General features: G+C 51.2%; 1 protein-coding gene across 1 annotated transcript in view; it reads right to left on the reverse strand.

Annotated features, from left to right (window-relative positions):
• The window catches only part of LOC139684145 (uncharacterized), a 1,342,464-nt gene that overhangs the window by 446,318 nt on the left and 875,580 nt on the right, over positions 1-20,566 (reverse strand). Inside the window, 1 exon segment of the mRNA XM_071579746.1 lies at positions 11,487-12,262. Coding sequence (XP_071435847.1) covers positions 11,487-12,262 — 776 coding nt within the window.

Consider the following 20,566-nt stretch of genomic DNA (forward strand, 5'->3'; position numbering starts at 1 on the left):
AGAGGAGCCGAGGGACGTCACTCACTGGGGCCCCTCCGAGGCACAGCAGGGCTGGCACACATGGTGGTCAGTGCCCTGTCCCTGCCCCCGGGACATTGGGATCCGGGATAATGGGGGTTTGGCCCCTCTGGAGCAGGAGCAGAGCCCGGCAGGGGGGTGGGCTCGTGTCCCTCCAGGCTCTGAGTCGCTGTCCATGTGTCACCGCGGCCGCAGGAGCCACAAAGAGCCACTGCCGAGGGTGAAGCTGCTCCGAGGGGTGTGAAGGGGCTGTGGGGGGAGAGGAAGGTGCTGAAAGGGCTCCTGGAGGTACATCCCCCACCTCCTCCTCCTCCTCTTCCTCCTCCTCGCTTTCACTGCCATGCACTAATATAGATATTGTAATGTGCATATAATATATATTATGTAGTCTTTATATAATTCTACTTTTATTATACTAAATAAACAATAATAATTTATTAGAATATTAAAAATATTTAATAAGCAATAATTTTTCATTTTTTCATTGCATAACCCATTTATTTGCTTGTATATTTGTATATTTTATATATTTCTTTTTATAATAATATATTATTTAGATCGTAGATGAATTCTAATTTATTGATTACATTTCAATTGACTATTTTTATTATTCATTTATTTATGTGTGTATATTTCATATATTTTATATATATAATATTATATAAAATGATATATTAAATAATATAGATAGTATAACATGCTATTTAAATTAATATTTAACACTTATATTTTGTTTATACTTTTATTTCATATTCTATATAAATTTTTATTTATTTATTTTTTATATTTATTTATATTTTCCTCTTTTATATATTTATATTTTATTTTTAATAATTTTTATTAACTTATTAATTAATCTATAGCTCTTGGATCACTGTCTCAGGTTTGGCCTAGTTTTTTACCAACCCTGGACTTCCCTCTCCCTCCCCCCAGGGTCCTCCTGGCAAAGGGATAAAAGACTGAAAAAAACTGAGAAGAGAAGAACTCAAAAGAAACTGAACGGAATTAAAAAGAAATCATATTTTTCTGACATTTGCAACCCCACATATGCGTTGTGTACACGCCACATAAGGCCCCCCCCCCCCGGGGAAAGGCAAAAGGGTTGCTGTCCCTGGTCCCCACAGAGCAAAGATCAGTGCCTGCCACTCCTCTGTCCCTGCCCAGGGAGTTGTACCTGCAATAAGGTGTCCCCTCAGTCTCCTCTTGTGTAGCTGAACACACCAAGTACCCTCAGCTGCTCCTCACAAGCTGCCCCTGCAGGCCCTTGCCCATCTTGGTGTCCTCCTTGGCACACTCTCCAACAACTGAATGTCTTCCTTCTTTTGTGGTGTCCCAAAGTGCTGCAATGTTTCAGGTGAGGGAACTGCCAGGGCTGTGTGATGTGGGGCCTGAGGGTGCCCAGGGGCCACTGTGACACTGCAGGGCCTCCTGGAACCCAGGGGACACGGTGACACTGCAGGGCCTGCTGGAACCCAGGGGCCAATGTGACACTGCAGGGCCTGCTGGAACCCAGGGGACACTGTGACATTGCAGGACCGAGGGGACTTGGTGAGAGTCAGAGAATCACCAGCCCTGCCCGGCACTGGTCAGCAGCACAGAGGGTCAGTGGCCGCCCCTGGTGCCACAAGATGAGCCCAATTGGGCCTCTGTGTGTCCAGCAGCAAAGGCAGACAGACACACACCCTTTAAGAAGAGGCAGCTGTAGCTGCTCCTGAGTGTGCCCAGCAGGGCAGAGAGACGGAGAGGCTGCACAGGAGGAGGCAGATGCAGCTGCTCCTGGTGACCCCACAAGGGGTGGTTGTAGGAAAGGGAGTTTTGAGGCTGGCAGATGTGAAGTTAAATTTCCTGAACAGCAACCCTTGGAGAGAAGCAAAGGACAGCTGATCTTCTGCCACTGGCAGGCCCAGGCACCAGAACACCACACACTGGTTGTGTTTGCATGTCTGTAGTCCTCTGTCTGCTCTCACCCTCCCAAACCCCCCATACCTGCTGGGACTCTTTTCCATCTGCAAGGAGGTCAAAAGCCCTGAGCCATCCCCACATGCCTCCCCCATGTCTCAGAGGTCACCAGTCCCCCTGACCCTGCCTTGAAAACCAGTCCCTGAGTCCATATATTGTAACATGAGATTTCAATAAATGGCTTTGCTTGGTTTGAGCTTCTGATTGGCCCTGTGGTTCATTCCTGTGGAGACCCAGATCCAGCACGACAAATGGAACCCAAACATGGAGCCTTGGGAAAGATCCCCAATATTTACGGATGTGCCATGGTAACCCCGACAGGGCAGGAGAGACAGGAATGACATGAAGTCTCTGTCTTCGTGATAGGGAGCAGTCCAGCTTGAGAAAAAGGCATGATTGGTCCCTGTCTGCTGGACAGAAGGTGATCGACTCTGGAAATGGGAAGAATCTCAAAGGGGGAATAAACATGACTGAATTATCGTGAGCAAACAGCTCTGAAACAAAAATCTGCAGTAACGGGGTCAGTGTCTAAGCCAGCTTGTGAAGCCAGAGCCCTGAAAGAGCTTGAAGGGACAGAGCTGAGCTAAAAGAGACCAGTACCCCATGAAAATAAAAATTATTTGTTTGTGAAGCCAGTGCCCTGAAACTGTTTATGGCCAAAACTTTTTGATAGACCAGAGTCAAACTGGTTAAAAGAACTGGAGCCTTCCCCATTTTCTGCTGGGTTTTTTTGTTTGGTTTTGTTTGTTTGGTTTTGTTTTGTTTTTGTTTTGTGTTTCTAAGATAAATCCCTGAAAGTTTTTTAACATTGCACCCTGATGTCTGGGAGAAACATTATGGAGATGAGATCTAAGCTGTCTGTGGAGCAGAGGAACGTGCTCTGGATGATGAGGTGCTGCTTGAACAGCATGAGCTCCAACTAAATGACTCTCCTTTCCAACACTCCCTGCTGTGGGCACAGCTGCCCTCTGAATGTGCTGCTGCCAGTGATTGCAGCTGCCCAGCAAAGGATGCAGCAGGAGAAGCAGCTGCACCCCCCGTGCCGCTGTCCCACGCAGCGTTCCTGCCCGGGGCAGAGAAAGGCCCAAAGAGAGGCAGCCCCTGCCCTGCTCTTGCCGGACCCCCCTGCAGCCCCTCCCGCCTGGGGCACTGATGCCTGTGGGTGGGATGGGGGCGGAGAGAAGCCGAGCCAGGCAGAGGCAGCGCCGAGCCCGACGCAGAGCAGAGCGGAGGACGCTGCGGGCGGGGCCGCCGCCGCCAGCCCCGGGACCGGTGCCAGAGCCCGTGCCGGTGCCGGTGCCGGTGTCAGAGCCCGTGCCGGTTCCAGAGCCAGTGCCGGTGCTGGTGCCAGAGCCTGTGCCAGTGGAGATGCCGGTGCCAGAGCCCGTGCCGGTGCCGGTGCCAGATCCGATACCCGGCGGGAGAGCGCCCCGCTGCCCCTGCCCGCTGAGCCCCGGCCCGGCCAGGAGAGCTCCGAGCAGCCGCCAGAGCGCAGAGGCGGAGATGGCTCCCACAGCAGCACCGACAGCCCCCTCAGCGCTGCCGCCGCAGCCCCAGCACCCAGCGCAGCACCGCCAGAAGCTGCAGGAACGGCCCGGCCCAGCCCGGCCCAGCCGACAGGCACAGAAACCCATTGGCAGGAGCGGCCAGAGATGCCGAACTGGGACAGCCACAGATTCTGATCAATAGCAATGCTGTCAGGATAACAACTGGTAATACCTTATTATGAATATTGATTTAACTCCTAATTAGTTAACTATGTCATCACCTTTATCACGATGTAACAAAATATCATAACCCTTTCTAGTAAAAGGAATAGTGGAAGCTGTTTGATGCCAAACCAAACTTCTATGCCTTTTCCAAATAGTATTAAAATTGAATATAAGGCTTATTCCTATTAAGAGAAGGCAAACAATAATGCCTTTAAGAAAAGCTTTCAACAAGCTGAAAACATGTCACCTTTCTGTATCTCAGTTTCCAACATATTTTGTAGCAGTCACGCTCTAAGACAGTGTCGTGCTGTAGGTTTATTATTCCAGTTATTTTTCAAATATATTCATTGTTTCATTTTATTCTGCAAAGTTATGCCACAAGTCTGCACTTTTGTAAAGTATCATTATTGTTCTTAAGACCAATATTTTTATATCTGAAAAAGGTGTTATATAGCTAAACTAGTATAATTTTTGGTGTGCAAATTATCTGTCAGGTTAAAAGTACTTTCTAAATTTCAAATTGCTTTCCGAACTTCTGATGCTTTAAAAGCTTTTTCTAACCATTGGAACACCTGCTGCAAATAGCAATAATTGTTAAAAAGTTGAAATTCTGTTTAATACCTTTGTTCCTAAGCTTATTAGTGTTTTCCCTGTTAACAATTCCCTTCATGGTATGAATGAGTGTGTTGTTCGTTGCTTTTACTCCTACCTGCATGAACTATCAGTGTTTCAATGAGTTTCTCTATAATTTACTGCACTCCAATGGCTCAAGAAGAAGCCAACACTGGAGTTGTGGTGTTGGGAAGTGGTGAGACTCCTGCAGGGGCAGCTGAGGTGACTTGGCTGGGAAGGGTCACACAAAGCTCTCTCCTCACTCTCTCCCTTCTCGGCCTGTTTTCCTCAAAGCTGCAGCACTTGCAAGTTACATTGGAGTGAGATGTAAATAATGGATAAAATCAGAATTTTAAAATGATCAACAGTTCTCTTATTGCAGCTCATTAATGGAACCTCCACACAATTGGTAAAACACATATTTAAGTTGTCAAGTACAAAAATGACACTATTTTTATAGAATTTGTTAATCTTTGGCATTAAGTACTAGCAATTGTTTTAAGCTTTTGTTTGTCTGAGTAATGATAATCCAACCAAGCAAGCAAATTCAAAGGTAGCCTTACTAACCTTTCTCTAAATTATTGATATCCATGACAGGAACCAATACAATGGAAGTTTTACAGATGTAATAACTTTTGCTGAGTGTTCAAATAATCATGCCCTGTATTTTTATGGATCCACACCCAGCAAATATCCAATGATACCTCTCTTATTTGCCAGGCAAGAACAAGAAAAAAAGGGGCAGTATTTGCTTGTATGTGTGTGAAAGAATTTTTGAACATTAAACGGAACATGAAGGAGAGATATGTCCACGTTTTAGAAAATTATATTCTTATCAAAGCAGCAACTCAAGAAACAAGGAAAAGTGTGAGGTTAAGACAAGCACAATTTCTCATTTCATACTTATAAGGCACAGCAAGTAAATTCCTAAGGCTGTTTTGAGTGATTGCATGAATGGGGGCTGGCCTGGATGGATGTGTGTGAGTACAGGAATCATGTATGGATGTGACTCCTGAATGCACTTACCCCACTGACAGAGCCACAACTCCCCCATCTATGCACAGGGACCCACAGACAAAAGTACAAAGTTATTCATTTGCAGAAATTCTTAAATGACAAAGAAAAAAGGAATCTTAAAAATAAGTAAAGCTATTTGTGTGATTAAGATTATTAATTTATAAGTCAATTTTAATAAAGATTTTTAAGGTTTTCTTAAATAAAGATTCATAAGAATGAATTCTGAATAAAAGAGTGATCATCCTAACTAAATACATAAATACAATAATTACATGATAAAGCTTTGGATGGCTTGTTTATCTTGAAACCGTAGTTGGAAAAGCATTTATTCGGGTATTAACTGGTCTGGTATTAATGTGTCTGTTTCTATTTATGTATTATGCTCTGTATTCCTTTTTTATTGTCCTATATCCATGGTAGGATTTATTGTAATTTTGCACAAGTTTCATTTTCTCAGTTATAAAACAGGAACGATTCGAAATACAGGAATGGGAGTTTTGGAGATGGCAGATGTGGAGTTAAATTTCCTGAACACCAACCCTTGGAGACAAGAAAAGGACAGCTGATCTTCTGCCACTGGCAGGCCCAGGCACCAGAACACCACAGGCTGTTTGTGTTTGCATGTGTGTATTCTGTCTGCCCTCACCCTCCAACACCCCCCACCTGCTGGGTCTGTGTTCCATTTGCAAGGAGGTCAAAGCCCTGATCCATCCCCCATGGGGGAGGTTATCAGTAACCCTGCCCCTGCCTCAGTCTCTGCCTCTGAGCTCTGTATATTGTCATGTGAAACTCAATAAATTACCTCCCTTGGCTTGAACTGCGGATTGTCATTGTGGTTTGACTCAGGGGGAGCCTTATTCCTCAGGACAGCAGGGCACTTGCCCAGCCAGTTTACAGCCCCTGTGCTGCTGCCCAAGAGTCCATGCACAGGGAACAAATAGCATTGGGTGGTGTCGTGTCCATGGCTTGCCAAACAGCAACCAATTCAGCCAAGTGGCTGCTGCCTCCTTCCCCCTCAGCCACCAACTGTGTGTGTGGGGCTGCAGTGAGTGCTGCAGCTTTCCAGCATGGTCTGCCACGGCGAATCCCTGCCCTGCCCTCAGGAAACCATGCTGTTTGTTTCTGAGTGTCTGTGAGCTGATTGGAGGGCTTTCCCCACCCACCTATTTGGTAGTTGGGCATGTTGTGGGTCCCTTGGTCAGGCTCGGTGTGTCTTTGACTCACTAACTCTGCTGTTCTGACCCCTGTTCAAACTGAGTCTTCTTTTGGGTAACTTTGTGCAATGGCTTAAGTGGCACTGCTGAACCAGGTACATGTGATCTCCAGCACCCAATAGAACCTAAAAAGTGCTGCACTCCTTTCTTATCTTCTGGAGTGGGTGAGGTTTGAATACTGGCCAAGGCTTTCTCTGAGACTGTTTGAATACTGTGGGTCCATTTAATTTCCAAATATTTGATTTCTTGGACTGGGCCCTGTATTTCAGTGGGATTCACTGCCCATCCACAGCACCTTAACAAGGCAAGGATGGCATCCAGTTGTTGTTGCACCTGATGGTGATCAGGTCCCTGTACCAGGATACCATCTGTGCCCTGAAGGATCTGTACCTGGGCAGGTGCAGTGTGTTGTGCTCCAGTGCAGTGTGTGGCTTGGGGACAAAAGGCAGGGCTGTGCTTGTAGCCCTGGGGCAGATGGGTGAAGGTGTCCTGGTTCCCACCCCACAGAAATGGGAATGGATCCTGTGCCCTGGGTGAAACTGGAATTGTGAGAAATGCATTGGCTGCATCAATAATAACAGTGTCCCCTGTCCCTGGATGTGCCTGGGGTGGGGCACTGATGTTGCAGCTTCAGGAACAGCAGCAGTTGTGGGGGGTGTCTGGTTGTTCACTGCCCTGGAATCTCCAGTCACCCACCAGCTGCCACCCGAGTCCTTCACAGCCCAGACAGGGCTGTGAACAGGAGAATGTGCATGACAGACACCACCTGCTTGGAACAAAGCATTGAGAGAGGCTTGAATTTGTGCATGTCCTCCCAGAATCTTACACTGGTTTATGTTTAGAATTTCTGTAGCTGTGGGAATGTTTGGTTTTTGTTGTGTAAGTCCCACAGTGACAGCTCTGGCATGGAGCCACTGCGTGGCACCAAATTCCTGATATCTACCTCTGATTTCTAAGGCAGTACCCCACAATATATCCATGTCTAGGATGTATGTACTGATTCAAGGAACTATTAGAAAACATTTGTAAGGGTTTCAGTCACCAATTTGCATTTCCAATTTAGTAAGTTACCCAATTACTGGTTGATCCCTCAGCCCCCACACCAGGACAGTTTTTCTCTGTGTTTTGTCTGCATTGCTGTTTTTCAGTGACCTCCCGCCGTGACCACAAGCACTCAGACCCCCTGTTTATTCCCACCAGACCACCAGATGGTACATTGGGTGAAGGGGTGAGGGTCGTCTCTAAACACACAGCATGTTGGTGTGGGTGCTTGGTCTGTTCCCTGTTCAGTTTTTATGTGTCTCTCTGCCTCAGCTTCAGCTTTTTGTTTCATTTCTGATGTAACCAACAGGCACCTGCCCATTCATCAGGTGTGACTGAGCCACTCTTTGGATCATGGATGGGGAATTTGCACAAATTCTTCTCAGTATTTCAACACTCCCATGGGGTCTTTTGCCTCCCACAGTTCAAACTTAATGCCTGTACAAGTTTGTAGTTTATCCCACAGTGCACTCCACAGTTCCTGTGTCCACCCTGGTGGCTCCACTGGAGGAGCCACAGACTGAGGCTTTTTTAAAGAACATCTCTACACTACAAACATAACACAACAACAAACTATTCTACACAGACAAAACACACAGAATATCACAACACTTCAAGCAAAAATAAAACATCATAAGACACTTCACTCGATATCATCCTGTGACACCACACACACAAAGGACTGAGGGGTTTTTGCTGACTGTGCTATCACAGCACTGACTGCAGAGGGGATCAGGTTACACCTACAGGGTCTACACTATGCAATAAGAAAAAGGTAGGGCACTGTCTTCACAGCAGATAAAGGAAAAACACAGATATGAGTTGTGACCACCCACCCACTGGGAACAGCATCTCTTGGTGCAGCTCTGCATCCCCTGACCAAGCCCAGTCTGTGTTGCCTGGGGAACAGTGTCTGTCAGTCCAGCTGTGCCCTGCACTGACTGAGCCCTGGGTTTTATGCCCTGGGGAACAGTGTCTGTCAGTCCAGCTGTGCCCTGCACTGAGCCCTGGGTTTTATGCCCTGGGGAACAGTGTCTGTTAGTCCAGCTGTGCCCTGCACTGACTGAGCCCTGGGTTTTATGCCCTGGGGAACAGTGTCTGTCAGTCCAACTGTGCCCTGCACTGACTGAGCCCTGGGTTTTATGCCCTGGGAAACAGTGTCTGTCAGTCCAATTGTGCCCTGCCCTGACTGAGCCCTGGGTTTTATGCCCTGGGGAACAGTGTCTGTCAGTCCAGCTGTGCCCTGCACTGACTTAACCCTCTTCACCTCTGGGTCAGTTTTTGTGCTCTCAGAATCTCACCCTCATTGCCAATTTTCTGTTACAGGTTCAAGAGGATTCCCACGCTGTATTTAGGCAGGATGAGGTGCTGTTTTGTTCTGTGACTGGCCTTGATGCCTCTGAGAGTCTGTTCTTCTCTTGGAAAGTGATGGAAAACAAGAACTGATAATGAGGGATTTCGGCCCTGAAGGAGAAGCATCTTGTGTACACAGGGACTCTTTTGCAGCCTGGCTGCTTGTTGACAGCCACTCAAGGATGAGTCAAGGAGAAAAGGGTGAGGAAGATGATGAAAATTCCTGACCGACCAAGAAAGGGAGACCCTCGATAGACACTGTGCAGGCTCAGGGGGTCTCCAGTTACATAATGGGGGGAGGGAGTGGTGGCCTTTCTCTGGGCTGTGCTGGCCACAGACACCCAGACAGACGTCCCAGAGCAAGTGTATCCAAACAGACAGTCCCTGCTCCAGGAGGAGGGGTGTGCTGGCACCGAGGACAGCGGTGACTCCCACGGGGACGCTGCTGAGTGTGTTGAGCCACCCAAGGCCAAGGATGCAGCAGCTGCTCAGACTGGGGATCCTGAGCACACTGGGGTCGGCATGGATGGGAAGGGTGTCAGAGGTGTAGGAACTGTGTGAGTGGTGTGTGAGTGAGTAGGAGTTCTCTTGGGGTTTGGTTTTTGTTCCCTCTTCTCACTTTTTCTTCTTTCCTTTGCTATTTCACTTGAATAAATGAAGTTTACTCATGTTTTATATGGTGTCATAGTTTCAGCTCAGAGTCCTTCTGAACCCTCCCTAGAACAAATATGCTGAGAAACATCGAGATCAACGACTAAGAACTGCAAAACATCAAGACTCAGCTGAACAATAGTCCAAACAATGATCATTCTGTCCCTGAAAATAGTCCCACAAGTTTCCTCTCTCTGGTCTCTCCACTCTGGGGTTCTGGGGATCTCTCCTGTCCAGAATGGAAGTCTCAGAGTTGCCAAAAGTGTTGGGGACCCAGGAGTAATTTCTGCCCTGACTCTGCTTCAGGGTGCCATTCCCAGAGATTCCCCCTCTTTGGGTTCTCCACTTTTTTGTCTCAGGGGTCACCCCTGTGCAGGCTCCTCCTTCTAAAGGCCCCTGTTTCAGGGTCCTGGGATTTCTGAGGCTCTCCCTTTTCCACACTCCCCTGTCTCCAGGCTGCTGGGGGGCCTCCAGCTCAGCTTTCGTTCCTCTCCCCTCCTCATCTCTAGAACCTGAGATTAGCTCAGTGGGTTAAAACTTGGTTGTAATAATGCCAAGGTTATGAGTTCAATCCCATGTGTGGGCCATTGACTTAAGAGTTGGACTCGATCCTTGTGGGTCCCTTCAAACTCAGAATAGTCTGTCTGTCTGTGAAGTCTGTCTGTGAAGTCACCGGGCACCTGGTGTCCATCAAAAGCTCCGAAACACTGAGATTCTGGCAAAAAACCTTCAGAAATATCAAAACTAAAAAACATCAAGTTTCAGCCAAAACCCACTTCAAAATATGAAGATTAAGCCAAAAAATCCCTCCCACGAGTTCCCCTTTATGGTCTTTCCACCTCAGTGTTCTGGTTTCCACCCTGTCTGGGCTGCCGGGGGACCCACCTGTATTGGGATTGGTGGGTTCTATTTCCTCTCAGCCTTAGGTGTAAACTTGGGGCACAGGATGTGACTCTTGGGGATGGGCCTGTGCAGGGCTGAGGGTTTGGCTCCATGATCCTTGGGGGTCCCTTCCCACTCAGCACATTCTGGGATTCTGTGACACCAGCTGGGCTGGTCCCAGTGCATGAGGAGCCTCATCTGCCAGAAAGAACCGTAGGTGATCCCTGTGTGGGGAGGGGTCCCAGCCCCACCCCAGCAGGCCTGGAGGAAGGGGGGACACCCTCCTGCAGGTGGGATGTGCATCAGACTTGGGCCCTCCACAAGCCTCTTGCAACAGCTCAAAACTGGGCATTATAACCCCCCTCAGGCCCCAGTGGAGCCAGGGGGTCTCTGCAACCCCCAGAATGAGGGGGGGACTCCCAAGAGCCATTTAGAACCCCTAAAAATTGTTTACAAACAGCAGGATTTTTCTGTCAATAGGGTCATCTCATCCCTCCAAAATGCAAGAGGTTCAACTAAGGCTATAAAACCCAAAACACAGGACATAGTTCAGCAGAACAAGGTATATTAAACAGAAAATAAAATAGAAACCAAAACAAATACAAATTACAGACTAAGAATAAAAGGTAGCAAGAACAAACAGGAAATAAATTTCAACTTTCTCAGTATCTTGGTCTCCCCCCAGGAGCTCTGCAATGCCAACAAACTCCTTGCTCCTCCGGCAAGAAGAAGAAGGAAAATCCCTCCTCCCTCTCTTCTTCTATCTGAGATGATGTCAGAATATGGGATGCAACAGAGTTGGCCAGTAGGAGTCAGCTGATTGTCCAAGGCCTTGCTCTAAAAACTACAGCCTAAATCTCGGCCTAACTAAACCCATGACACCATGGATGTTCCTCCTCCTGGGTTAATTCAAGTGCCCACGGAGAACCAGGAGGATGTGGAGACCACCAGCCAGGGGTCTTCCTAATGTGGGTCACAAGGAATGTGGGTGATAGAGATGGAGCAGCAGATGAAGATTTTCCCACAGTCGGGGCACTCGTGGGGCTTCCCTCACTGGTGGGTCCGTTGGTGTTTGGTCAAGGCAGAGCTCCGGGTGAAGCTCTTCCCACACTCGTCACACTCCTAAGGCCTCGCCCCAGTGTGGATAAGCCGGTGGGTGATGAGGGTGGAGTTATGTTTGAATCTCTTCCTGCAGTCAGTGCAGCAGAAGGGCCTCTCGTCCGTGTGTGTGCGCTGATGTCTGAGGAGAATTGAGCTGGTCTTAAACCTCTTCTCACACTCGGAACACTCAAACGGCCTTTCCCCAGTGTGGTTCATCCGGTGGTTGATGAGCTCAGCGTTACGGATGAAGCTCTTCCCACAGTCCCCACATTTGTGAGGCCTCTCCCCGGTGTGGAGACGCCGGTGCATGATGAGGTTGGAGCTGTGGTTGAATCTCTTCCCACAGTCGGTGCAGCAGAAGGGCCTCTCCCCCGTGTGTGTGCGCTGATGCATGAGCAGTTCTGAGATGGTCCGACAACTCTTCCCACACTGGGAACACTCGTAGGGACGTTCCCCAGTGTGCATCATCTGGTGCCGGATCAGGTGGGACCTGTGACTGAAACCCTTCCCACATTCCCTACACGTGTAGGGACATTCGCCAGTGTGGATGTGCTGGTGGCTGATCAGGTTGGAGCTCTGATTGAAGCTCTTCCCACATTCCCTACACGTGTAGGGCCGTTCCCCAGTGTGGATGTGCTGGTGGCGAATCAGGTGATAACTCTTGCTGAATCCCTTCCCACATGCCAAGCACTTGTAGCGCTTCTCCGTTTTCTGAAGGTGCTGCTGCACCCCCAGCTCAGATCTCTGGTTGAAGCTCTGGCCATCTTTCCCACACTGGGTAGCTCTATCCTGCTCGGAGGACCCAAAACTCGGTTGAGAGCTTCTCCTCCTGAGGGATCTCCGTGGCTTTTTCTCCTCGGTGACTTCCTGCTCTGTGGAGCTGTTCAAAGTGGCCTCTGCCACCAGGTTCTGCTGGGGGGATTTGTCCTCCGTGCTCCCCGTGCTCAGCTCGGGGCCTGGGGCAGGAAGGAACAAGGACACCCAGGGCATTTCCCTCCGGCCCACAGGGAAGGCCAAGGACATCCCCCCAAACCCGGCCTCGGCAGGACGGCGTCAGCAGCGGGGTTGTCCTGCAGCCAGGGCCATGCTGGGCTGGAAGATGCAGCACAAGAGAGGGGCAAAGGGGCACTGACTTCTTCCTCACCTGCCTGGGGGTCCCGGGGCATCTTCCTCTTCCTTGCAGCTTCCTCTGCCATTCCAACACACCTTCAGAAGGATAAATCCTGGTTTTGGGGGGAAAACAAGCTGTAAGTGCCTTGGGTTGGGTTGCCCAAGTTCCTCTCTAAAAGTCACTGGGCATCTTGTGTCCTTAAAAACCTTCAAAGCACCAAGATTTAGCTCAAGAAAACCCTCCCAGGACCTTCTCGTCTCTCACCTCTCCCTTTTGGTATTCTGAATGTCCCCCCTGTCTGGGCTGCTGGGGGTCTCCTGTGTATTGGGGATCCTCCCTCTCAAGGGTCCCTGCCCTCCCCAGGCTACCAGGGCCCCACAATGCCCTGCCCGGCCATTCCCGGCGTACCAGTCCTCACATCCCCCTTTTTTTGAACCCAGGACCACCCTGACCTCCTTTGCCCTCTCATCCTTCCTTTCCCAGACTTCACAATCCCTTTGCCTTTCCTCTCCCATCTCCTCAACCCCCTTATTCTGGGAGCAGCGACCACCTCCACACCCCAACCACCTCTCCCCACTCCTAGTCCTACCCTTGCTTACCTTGGGCCCATCCTGATCCTCCATTCCAAGGCACTGGGATGTCCCTGCCCCCCTTATCCTACACCAACACCCCCCTGCACCCCATTTCTGGGCCATCCCACCTCTTCCAGACCCCACACCCCCTTTGCCTTGACTCTGGGACCCCCAGTGCCCCCAATCCTGCATTTCCCAGACCACAGATCCCTTTTGGAACACTGGGAGACACCTTGAACCCCTCTTTTCTGGCCATCCTGGGTTTTCCTACATCATGACCCACCTTTCCTTAACATCAAGGACCCCTGTACCCCCCTTTCCTCAGCACAGGGGACCTCTGGGCTTCCCATCCCACCTTTCTGACAAATCACATCTTTTCTCTTGGCCATGTGACCCCCTGAAAACCCCCTGCCCCAGCTCTGTGTCCCCCCTGCACCCTCAACATTCAGCCTAAAACACCAAGATTCAACCCTCAAATAGGGACACCAGAGGGGATTTGGGGCCCCCGCAGTCCCTCCTCTCCTGACTCTCTGCTTGGGGTGCTGGTTTCCAAGGGCCCCACCTCTCCAGGATGATGGGGGTCCTGAGGGTGCCCCCTCTCTGGGCTGTCTATTTTGGGATCCAGGGAAGACCCTGAGCACGCTGAGAAGAGAGTCAGGGCAGAAAGGACCCCTGGGACCCTCGGCATTCCTTGGAGGGATCATGGAGAGGGGGGAATCAAAGAAACTCAGTGGGTTCAGATCACAGAGTGGGGGACCTCTGAAATTCCCGGGATCTCCAGCAGCCTGGAAAAGGCAGAACCCCAGAGACGGGACCCCAAAACACAAGGCACCCCCAACAGCCTGGACAGGGAGGAGCCCCAGAACCCCAAGCACAGAGACCACAGGGAGCAAATTTCTTGGAGGGTTTTTTTAGATGTGAATCTTGGTGCTTTGAATTTCTTTTTCCTTAATCTCCATATTTTGGGGTTTTTTTGCCCAGTCTTGATGGTCTGGGGCTTTAGGGGATCTGTGCCAGGCGCCTCCATTTGGAGGCATGGGAAGATCCCAGGATTTTCCAGCATCCAGGGATGCCCCCCAAGCAAAGCCGCCTTTGGGGGTGACTCCCTTTGTTCCCCACACTGTGGTCGCCCCTCACTCGCTCACACCGTTCCTTTTTCCAAGAGCATCATCCCCAATTTCCTCCTTTCAGCTTCTAGGAAAAAACCCATCAAATTAATCTGATTTTCCTGCTTTTTCGAGCTGTCCACATGTCTCCCTTAGCTTCAGTTCTCTCTGTTTCAACTGTCCCTTCAAGAAGGTTTGGGGGGGTCAGGGACGAGGGTTTATGGAAAGGGTTTGGGAGTATCTGGGCTGGTCTAGAAGCAGTTGGAGGGTTCTGGGTTGTTTGGAAGGTCTGGAAAGGATTTAGGAGGATTCTGGAGTAGTGTTCAGCATCTCAAAGGGAATTTAGGGAGGTCCTGGACTGGTTTGAGAGTATCTGGGAGAGGCCTGGGGGGTTCTGGTGTTGCTTGGGGGTCCTGGGGACATTTGAGGTGGTCTGGGAGGGGGTTTGGAGGGAGGGTGATGGAATTTGGAAAGGTCTAGGGGGGGGAGTGGGTGGTCTTGGGGTGGTTTGCAGGGTCTGGATGAAAGTTTGGGGGGGGTCTCTGAGAGGTTCTCTTGGGTGTTTTGGGGGTCTCTGAGAGGTTCTGTGCGGTGTTTAGGCGGGTCTGGGGAATTTTGGGGGACTCCGGGGGAGTCTTGGAGGGTTGGGGGGGGACTCTGGGGCGTTTTGAGGGGCTCTGGCAGGTCCAGGAGGTGATTTGGGGAATCCTGTGCTTTTAAGTGTGGGGTTTCCGGATCTCAAGATGGTTTGGTTTTTTTTTTGGGGGGAGTGGGGGAGGATGTGGGATGGACCAGACGGACCCGATGGCAGTCCCGGCATGGGGGAGGGATTTTCTCGGCTTCTCGACCTTCACTCTCACGGCCAACACGGCGCCGGTGGGTCCCAGGGAAGGGTAGGGGGTGGGTGCGTAATGTGGGACCCCCAAAACCTGCCCTGAGTCCCCCGAAACCCCCCAAAGTTGCCGGTCTCCCCTCACCTCCCGAGTCCCACCCTCATTCTCCACCATCTCTAATCTTGTGTTCCTAAATTCCTCCAAAACACCAAACTTCAGCCCAAAACAACCCTCCCAGCAGTTCCTCTTTTCTGAACTCTCCACGATGGGGTTATTGGGGTCCATCTGACTGCACTGCTGGGGGTCCCACTTGTATTGGGGATCCCGTCCCACCCTCTCCGGGCTGCTGGGGATCCCAGGAATCCCACGGCTCCATCCTCTCTCGGCTCTCGCCTTCTCCAGGCTCTTGGGGGTCCCACCTCCCCCTTGCATTGCTGCTCCCCCCTTCTCTCCACACTGCCGGGGCTTCTCCCTCTCCGGGACCCCCGTTTAAGGGGCCCGGGGCTCCCTCTGTGCTCCCGCCCCCCAGTTCCACCATTCCGGGGCTTCCCCAGCTCCACTATCGCCCCTCTCCGCTCTCCCACTCCGCGGGTCCCGGGGTTCCCTCCCAGATAACCCGAGGGGCCCCAAAACCGCTCTCGCCCGCCCACCCCACACCGACCTTCCGACCGAGCGCCCACCACGTGCTGCTTTGTCCTCTCTGTGTCCCCTGTCCCGGCTCCTCCCCCTGCTCTGTCCCTCCTCTCCTGCTGCTTCTCCGCCCCCTAAGTCCCCCCCACTCCAGCTCTTCTCCTCCTCCCTCCAGGCCCAGCACCACCCCTCCAGGCCCCCCTTGCCCCCAGCCCCGCCGCTCCCCGCGGGAGGAGCAGGGATGGAGCTGGGGCAGCTCAGGATGGGGCAGGGCTGGGCTCTTGTCCACTCCCGCCCGCACTCGGCCCCCGCCGCAGCCACCACGGCAGGGACAGCGCGGGGGGGGCCGGCCTCGGCGCCCCCACCTCCCCCCGCCAAAAAATTGCCATTCCGGGGGGCGCTGGGGGCGAGGGGAGGGGGCGCGGGTCTGTTTGGGGTGGGGAGCGGGGGGCGCTGCGGGTCTGCCTGGCAACTGCGGAGTTATCAGCGCCGCGCGCTCTGATTGGCTGGAAAATGATTCGGGGCCTTCTCTGGCTGATCCCCCTAGCCAGCCCCAGTGACCGGGACTGGGGAGAACTGGAATGCTTTACTGGGAACACTGGGAGCAGCAGGCTGGGGGCAGAGGGACAGCAGGGGAGGGGGTGAAACGCGACTCCCAGTGACCCCCTGCCTTTGTGGCACAGGGAGAAGCCCCAGCCCAGGAGGACAAACCCCTGACATGGAGCCCCGACCCCTGGCAGCGTCTTGGGGAGCGTCCGGCGGCAGCTCCAGACAGGGCCAGGGGGGAAGGACCCCCTAAATCCTCCCACAGACCCCCCATGACCTTCACCAAACCTTTCTCCCAGTCACACCATCCCACGCAGGGTCATGTGGAACCTCCTTCCAGTCCTTGCCCAGCCCTTCCAGCACCCCTCAAAGCCCCTCTCAGCCCCACTAGGAACCACCAACCCCCCTCCAACACCCCTCAGATCTCCTGAAGCTTTTTTCCAATTGCCCCCAGCCCTCCCAGGGCCCCTCAAGTCTCCTCAATGTCCTTCCCAACTTTCTCAGACTACCCAGATCTTCTTCCAGTTGGCCATTGGTTCTTTCACATCCCATCTCAGCCCCCACAACCCACTTCCCAGTGACTTGCAGTGCTGCAAATTATACAACTTTCCTAAATATTTAATTAGTGGCAATCGTTGACTGCGTTACTTCTCACAGACTCTCATCAGTCTGGTCTTTAAAGCACCAAAGCTTTGAGTTTCCCTGGACTGGCTCTGATGGGCTGCAGGAAAGAGAAGCCTAAGGTAGATGAAGATTGGACATCTGGTATCTTAAATATATGGTCCCTCAAAGCCATGTTGGAGCAACCAGAAGATACAGAGGAGACTATCAAAGACATTTCAGCCTGAGAGTTGGAGACTTTGCCTGAGACAGAATGATAAAAGCACCAAAGAATGTTGACCAAAACAGCCAATAAAGAATAGAATACCAATTAATGAAGAGAATTGTATATCTTAGAAGGAAAAATGCAATTTCTTTGTTTGCCAAAATGTATAACTCTTGGAAGGGCTTGTATGGAGCTGGAGAGATTCTCTCCCTGTCTCTGCCCAGAATAAAGGAGTGTCTGAGTCACAGACACTCCACGGAGGGGCTTGGAGGGTCTCATTCCTTCCTGATGACTTTTGGTGACAATTATTGATGACCCAGCTGGGACAAAGCTGCAGATCCTACATGGGTTCCAGCACCCCGAGGACTCCAGTGACACCCAAAATATTATTTGAGAAGATCCTCTCAGTCCCAGGACGTGGCCAGTTGAAAGCAAGATCCCTGGAATTTTGTTAAGTCATTTCTCAGTGTGTAAATTCTATCCCGAACCATCATAGAAATGGAGCTTGAGAATAGAATGTAATGGGGTGTCGTAGTTTTAGCTTTAGCTTCAGCCAGGCCTCAATTCATCAGGCCCAGAGGATGTGACACAGATTAGAAGAGACAAACATCACCTGACTTGAGCAACCAAAGAGGTATTTCATATCACCTGACATTACCAGGAAGCATCAAGAAGTATAAAAGAGAGGGAGGTGGAGCTTCTGTCTCTTTTCCTCTTCCCCTTGGGCCTGTGCTCTGCCTCTGGCAAGACAGGGCCTTGCCACCATCCCTGCTCTGTTCTCATAGAATCACAGAATCAGTTGGGTTGAAAGAGACCTCCCAGATCATCAAGTCCAACCCTTAATCCAACCCCAATTTGATCACCAGATCATGGCACTCAGTGCCACGTCCAGTCTCACCTTAAATACCTCCAGGGTTGGAGAATCCACCCCCTCCCTGGGCAGGCCATTCCAATGCCTGAGCACTCTCTCTGTGAAGAACTTCTTCCTGATATTCAACCTAAAACCTGCCCTGGCAGAGCTTAAGCCCGTGCCCTCTTGTCCTATTGCTGAGTGCCTGGGAAAAGAGACCAGACCCCACCTGTCTACAATCTCCTTTCAGGTAGTTGCAGAGAGTGATGGAAATACCTCTGAGCCTCCTCTTCTCCAGGCTAAAGAACCCCAGCTCCCTCAGGCTCTCCCCATAGGACCTCTGCTCCAGTCCCTTCTCCAGCCTCACTGCTCTTCTCTGGCCTTCCCCCAGCCCCTCAATCTCTTTTCTGAACTGAGGAGCCCAGATACAACACTGAAGGTGTGGCCTCCCCAACGCAGAGTACAGGGGAAGGGTCACTACCCTGGGTCTGCTGGCCACGCTAGTTTGGATCCAGGCCAGGATCCCATTGGCCTTCTTGGCCACCTGGGCACACTGTTGGCTCCTGTTGAGCTTCCTGTCCCTCAGTCCCCCCAGATCCCTTCCTGCCTGGCTGCTCTGCAGCCACTCTGTGCCCAGCCTGGAGCGCTGCAGGGGTTGGTGTGGCCAAAGGGCAGGACCTGCACTTGGCCTTGTTGAACTTCATCCCATTGGAATCAGCCCATCTCTCAAGTCCATCCAGGTCCCTCTGCAGAGCCCTCCTGCCTTCCAGCAGCTCGACACTCCCTCCCAACTTGGTGTCATCAGCAAATTTACTGATGATGGACTCAATCCCCTCATCTAAATTATCAATAAAGATGTTAAACAGGACTGGGCCCTGCACAGACCCCTGGGGAACACCATTGGTGACCGGCCGACAGCTGGACACAGCCCCGTTCACCAGCACTCTCTGGGACCGGCCCTCCAGCCAGCTCCTGACCCAGCAGAGGGTACACCTGTCCAAGCCATGGGCTACCAGCTTTTCCAGGAGTATATTGTGGGAGACAGTGTCAAAGGCCTTGCTGAAGTCCAGACAGACACATCCACAGCCTTCCCCTCGTCCACCACATGGGTCACCTGATCATAAAAAGAGATCAGGTTGGTCAGACAGGACCTGCCCCTCCTAAACCCATGCTGGCTGGGTCTGAGCCCTTGCCCATCCTGAAGGTGCTGTGTGATTGCACTCAGGATGATCTGCTCCATAACCCTGACAGGCACCGAGGTCAGGCTGACAGGCCTGGCGTTGCCAGGGTCAGCCTTGCAGCACTTTTTGTGGATTGGGGTGAGAATGTCCAACTTCCGATTTTCTGGGACCTCCCCAGAGAGTCAGGACTGTTGGGAGATGATGGAGAGTGGCTTGGCAAGCTCATCCAGCAGCTCCCTCATCTCCCCAGGATGGATCCCATCTGGCCCCACAGACTTGTGAGTCTCAGGTGCCTCAGTAAGTCACTATTTCCTCCTGGAACACAGCGGGACTATTCAGCTCCCTGTCTCTTTTCTACCAGCTCAGGAGGCCAGTTGTCCTCAGGGCCACCTGTCCTACTGGTGAAAACTGAGGCAAAGTAGGTCTTAAGTACCTAAGCCTTCCCCTTATCTCTGGTAACAATGTTCTCCCCCAAGCCCAACAAAGAATGGAGGTTTTCCTTGTCCCTCCTTTTCCTATTAACATATTTATAGAAGCACTTTTTGTCATCCCTAACAGAAGTAGCCAAACTGACTTCAAATTGCAATTTTGTCTCTCATTTTCTTCCTACAGGACCTAACTATGTTCCTAAACTCTTCCTAAATAGCCAGCCCTTTTTTTCCACACTCAGTCAGCTCTCTTTTTATCGCTGATTTCCTTCAGAATCTCCCTGTACAACTAAGCTGGATGTCTTCCCCATGGGCTTCCCTTTTGGCACACTGGGACAGGCTGTTCCTGTGCACTCAAGACTTCCTTCTTGAAGCACATCCATCCCTCCTGTACCCCCTTGTTTTTGAGGGTTGTTTCCCAGGGTATGCTCTGGACCAGTCTTCTGACCAGGCTGAAATCTGCCCTCTGGATGTCCAGCAAAGAGGTTTTATTGCTGGTTCTCCTCATATCCCTGAGCACTGAAAATTCTGTTACTTCAGGGTTGCTGTACCCAGACAGCCTCTGACCACTACATCTCCCACCAGCCCCTCTCTATAAACAGCAGGTGTAGAGGGGCCCCACCCCTGGTAGGTTCATTTACCAGCTGAAGCAGGAAATTATCCTCTATACACTCCAGGAATCTCCCAGACTGCCTCTTCTCTGCTGTGTTGAGCTCCCAGCAGATATCTGGCAGGTTCAAGTCACCCACAAGAACAAGGGCTGGAGATTTTGAGACATCTGCCAGCAGCTTGTAGAATAATTCATCCCCTTCATCATCCTGGTTGGGTGGCCTGCAACAGACACTCACAAGGATGTCAGCCCTGTTGGCCTTCCCCCTCATTCTGGTCCACAGACACTCAACCTTGTCACTGCTGACCTCAAG

This window comes from Pithys albifrons, chromosome 32, assembly GCF_047495875.1.
Source record: "Pithys albifrons albifrons isolate INPA30051 chromosome 32, PitAlb_v1, whole genome shotgun sequence".
NCBI lineage: Eukaryota > Metazoa > Chordata > Aves > Passeriformes > Thamnophilidae > Pithys > Pithys albifrons.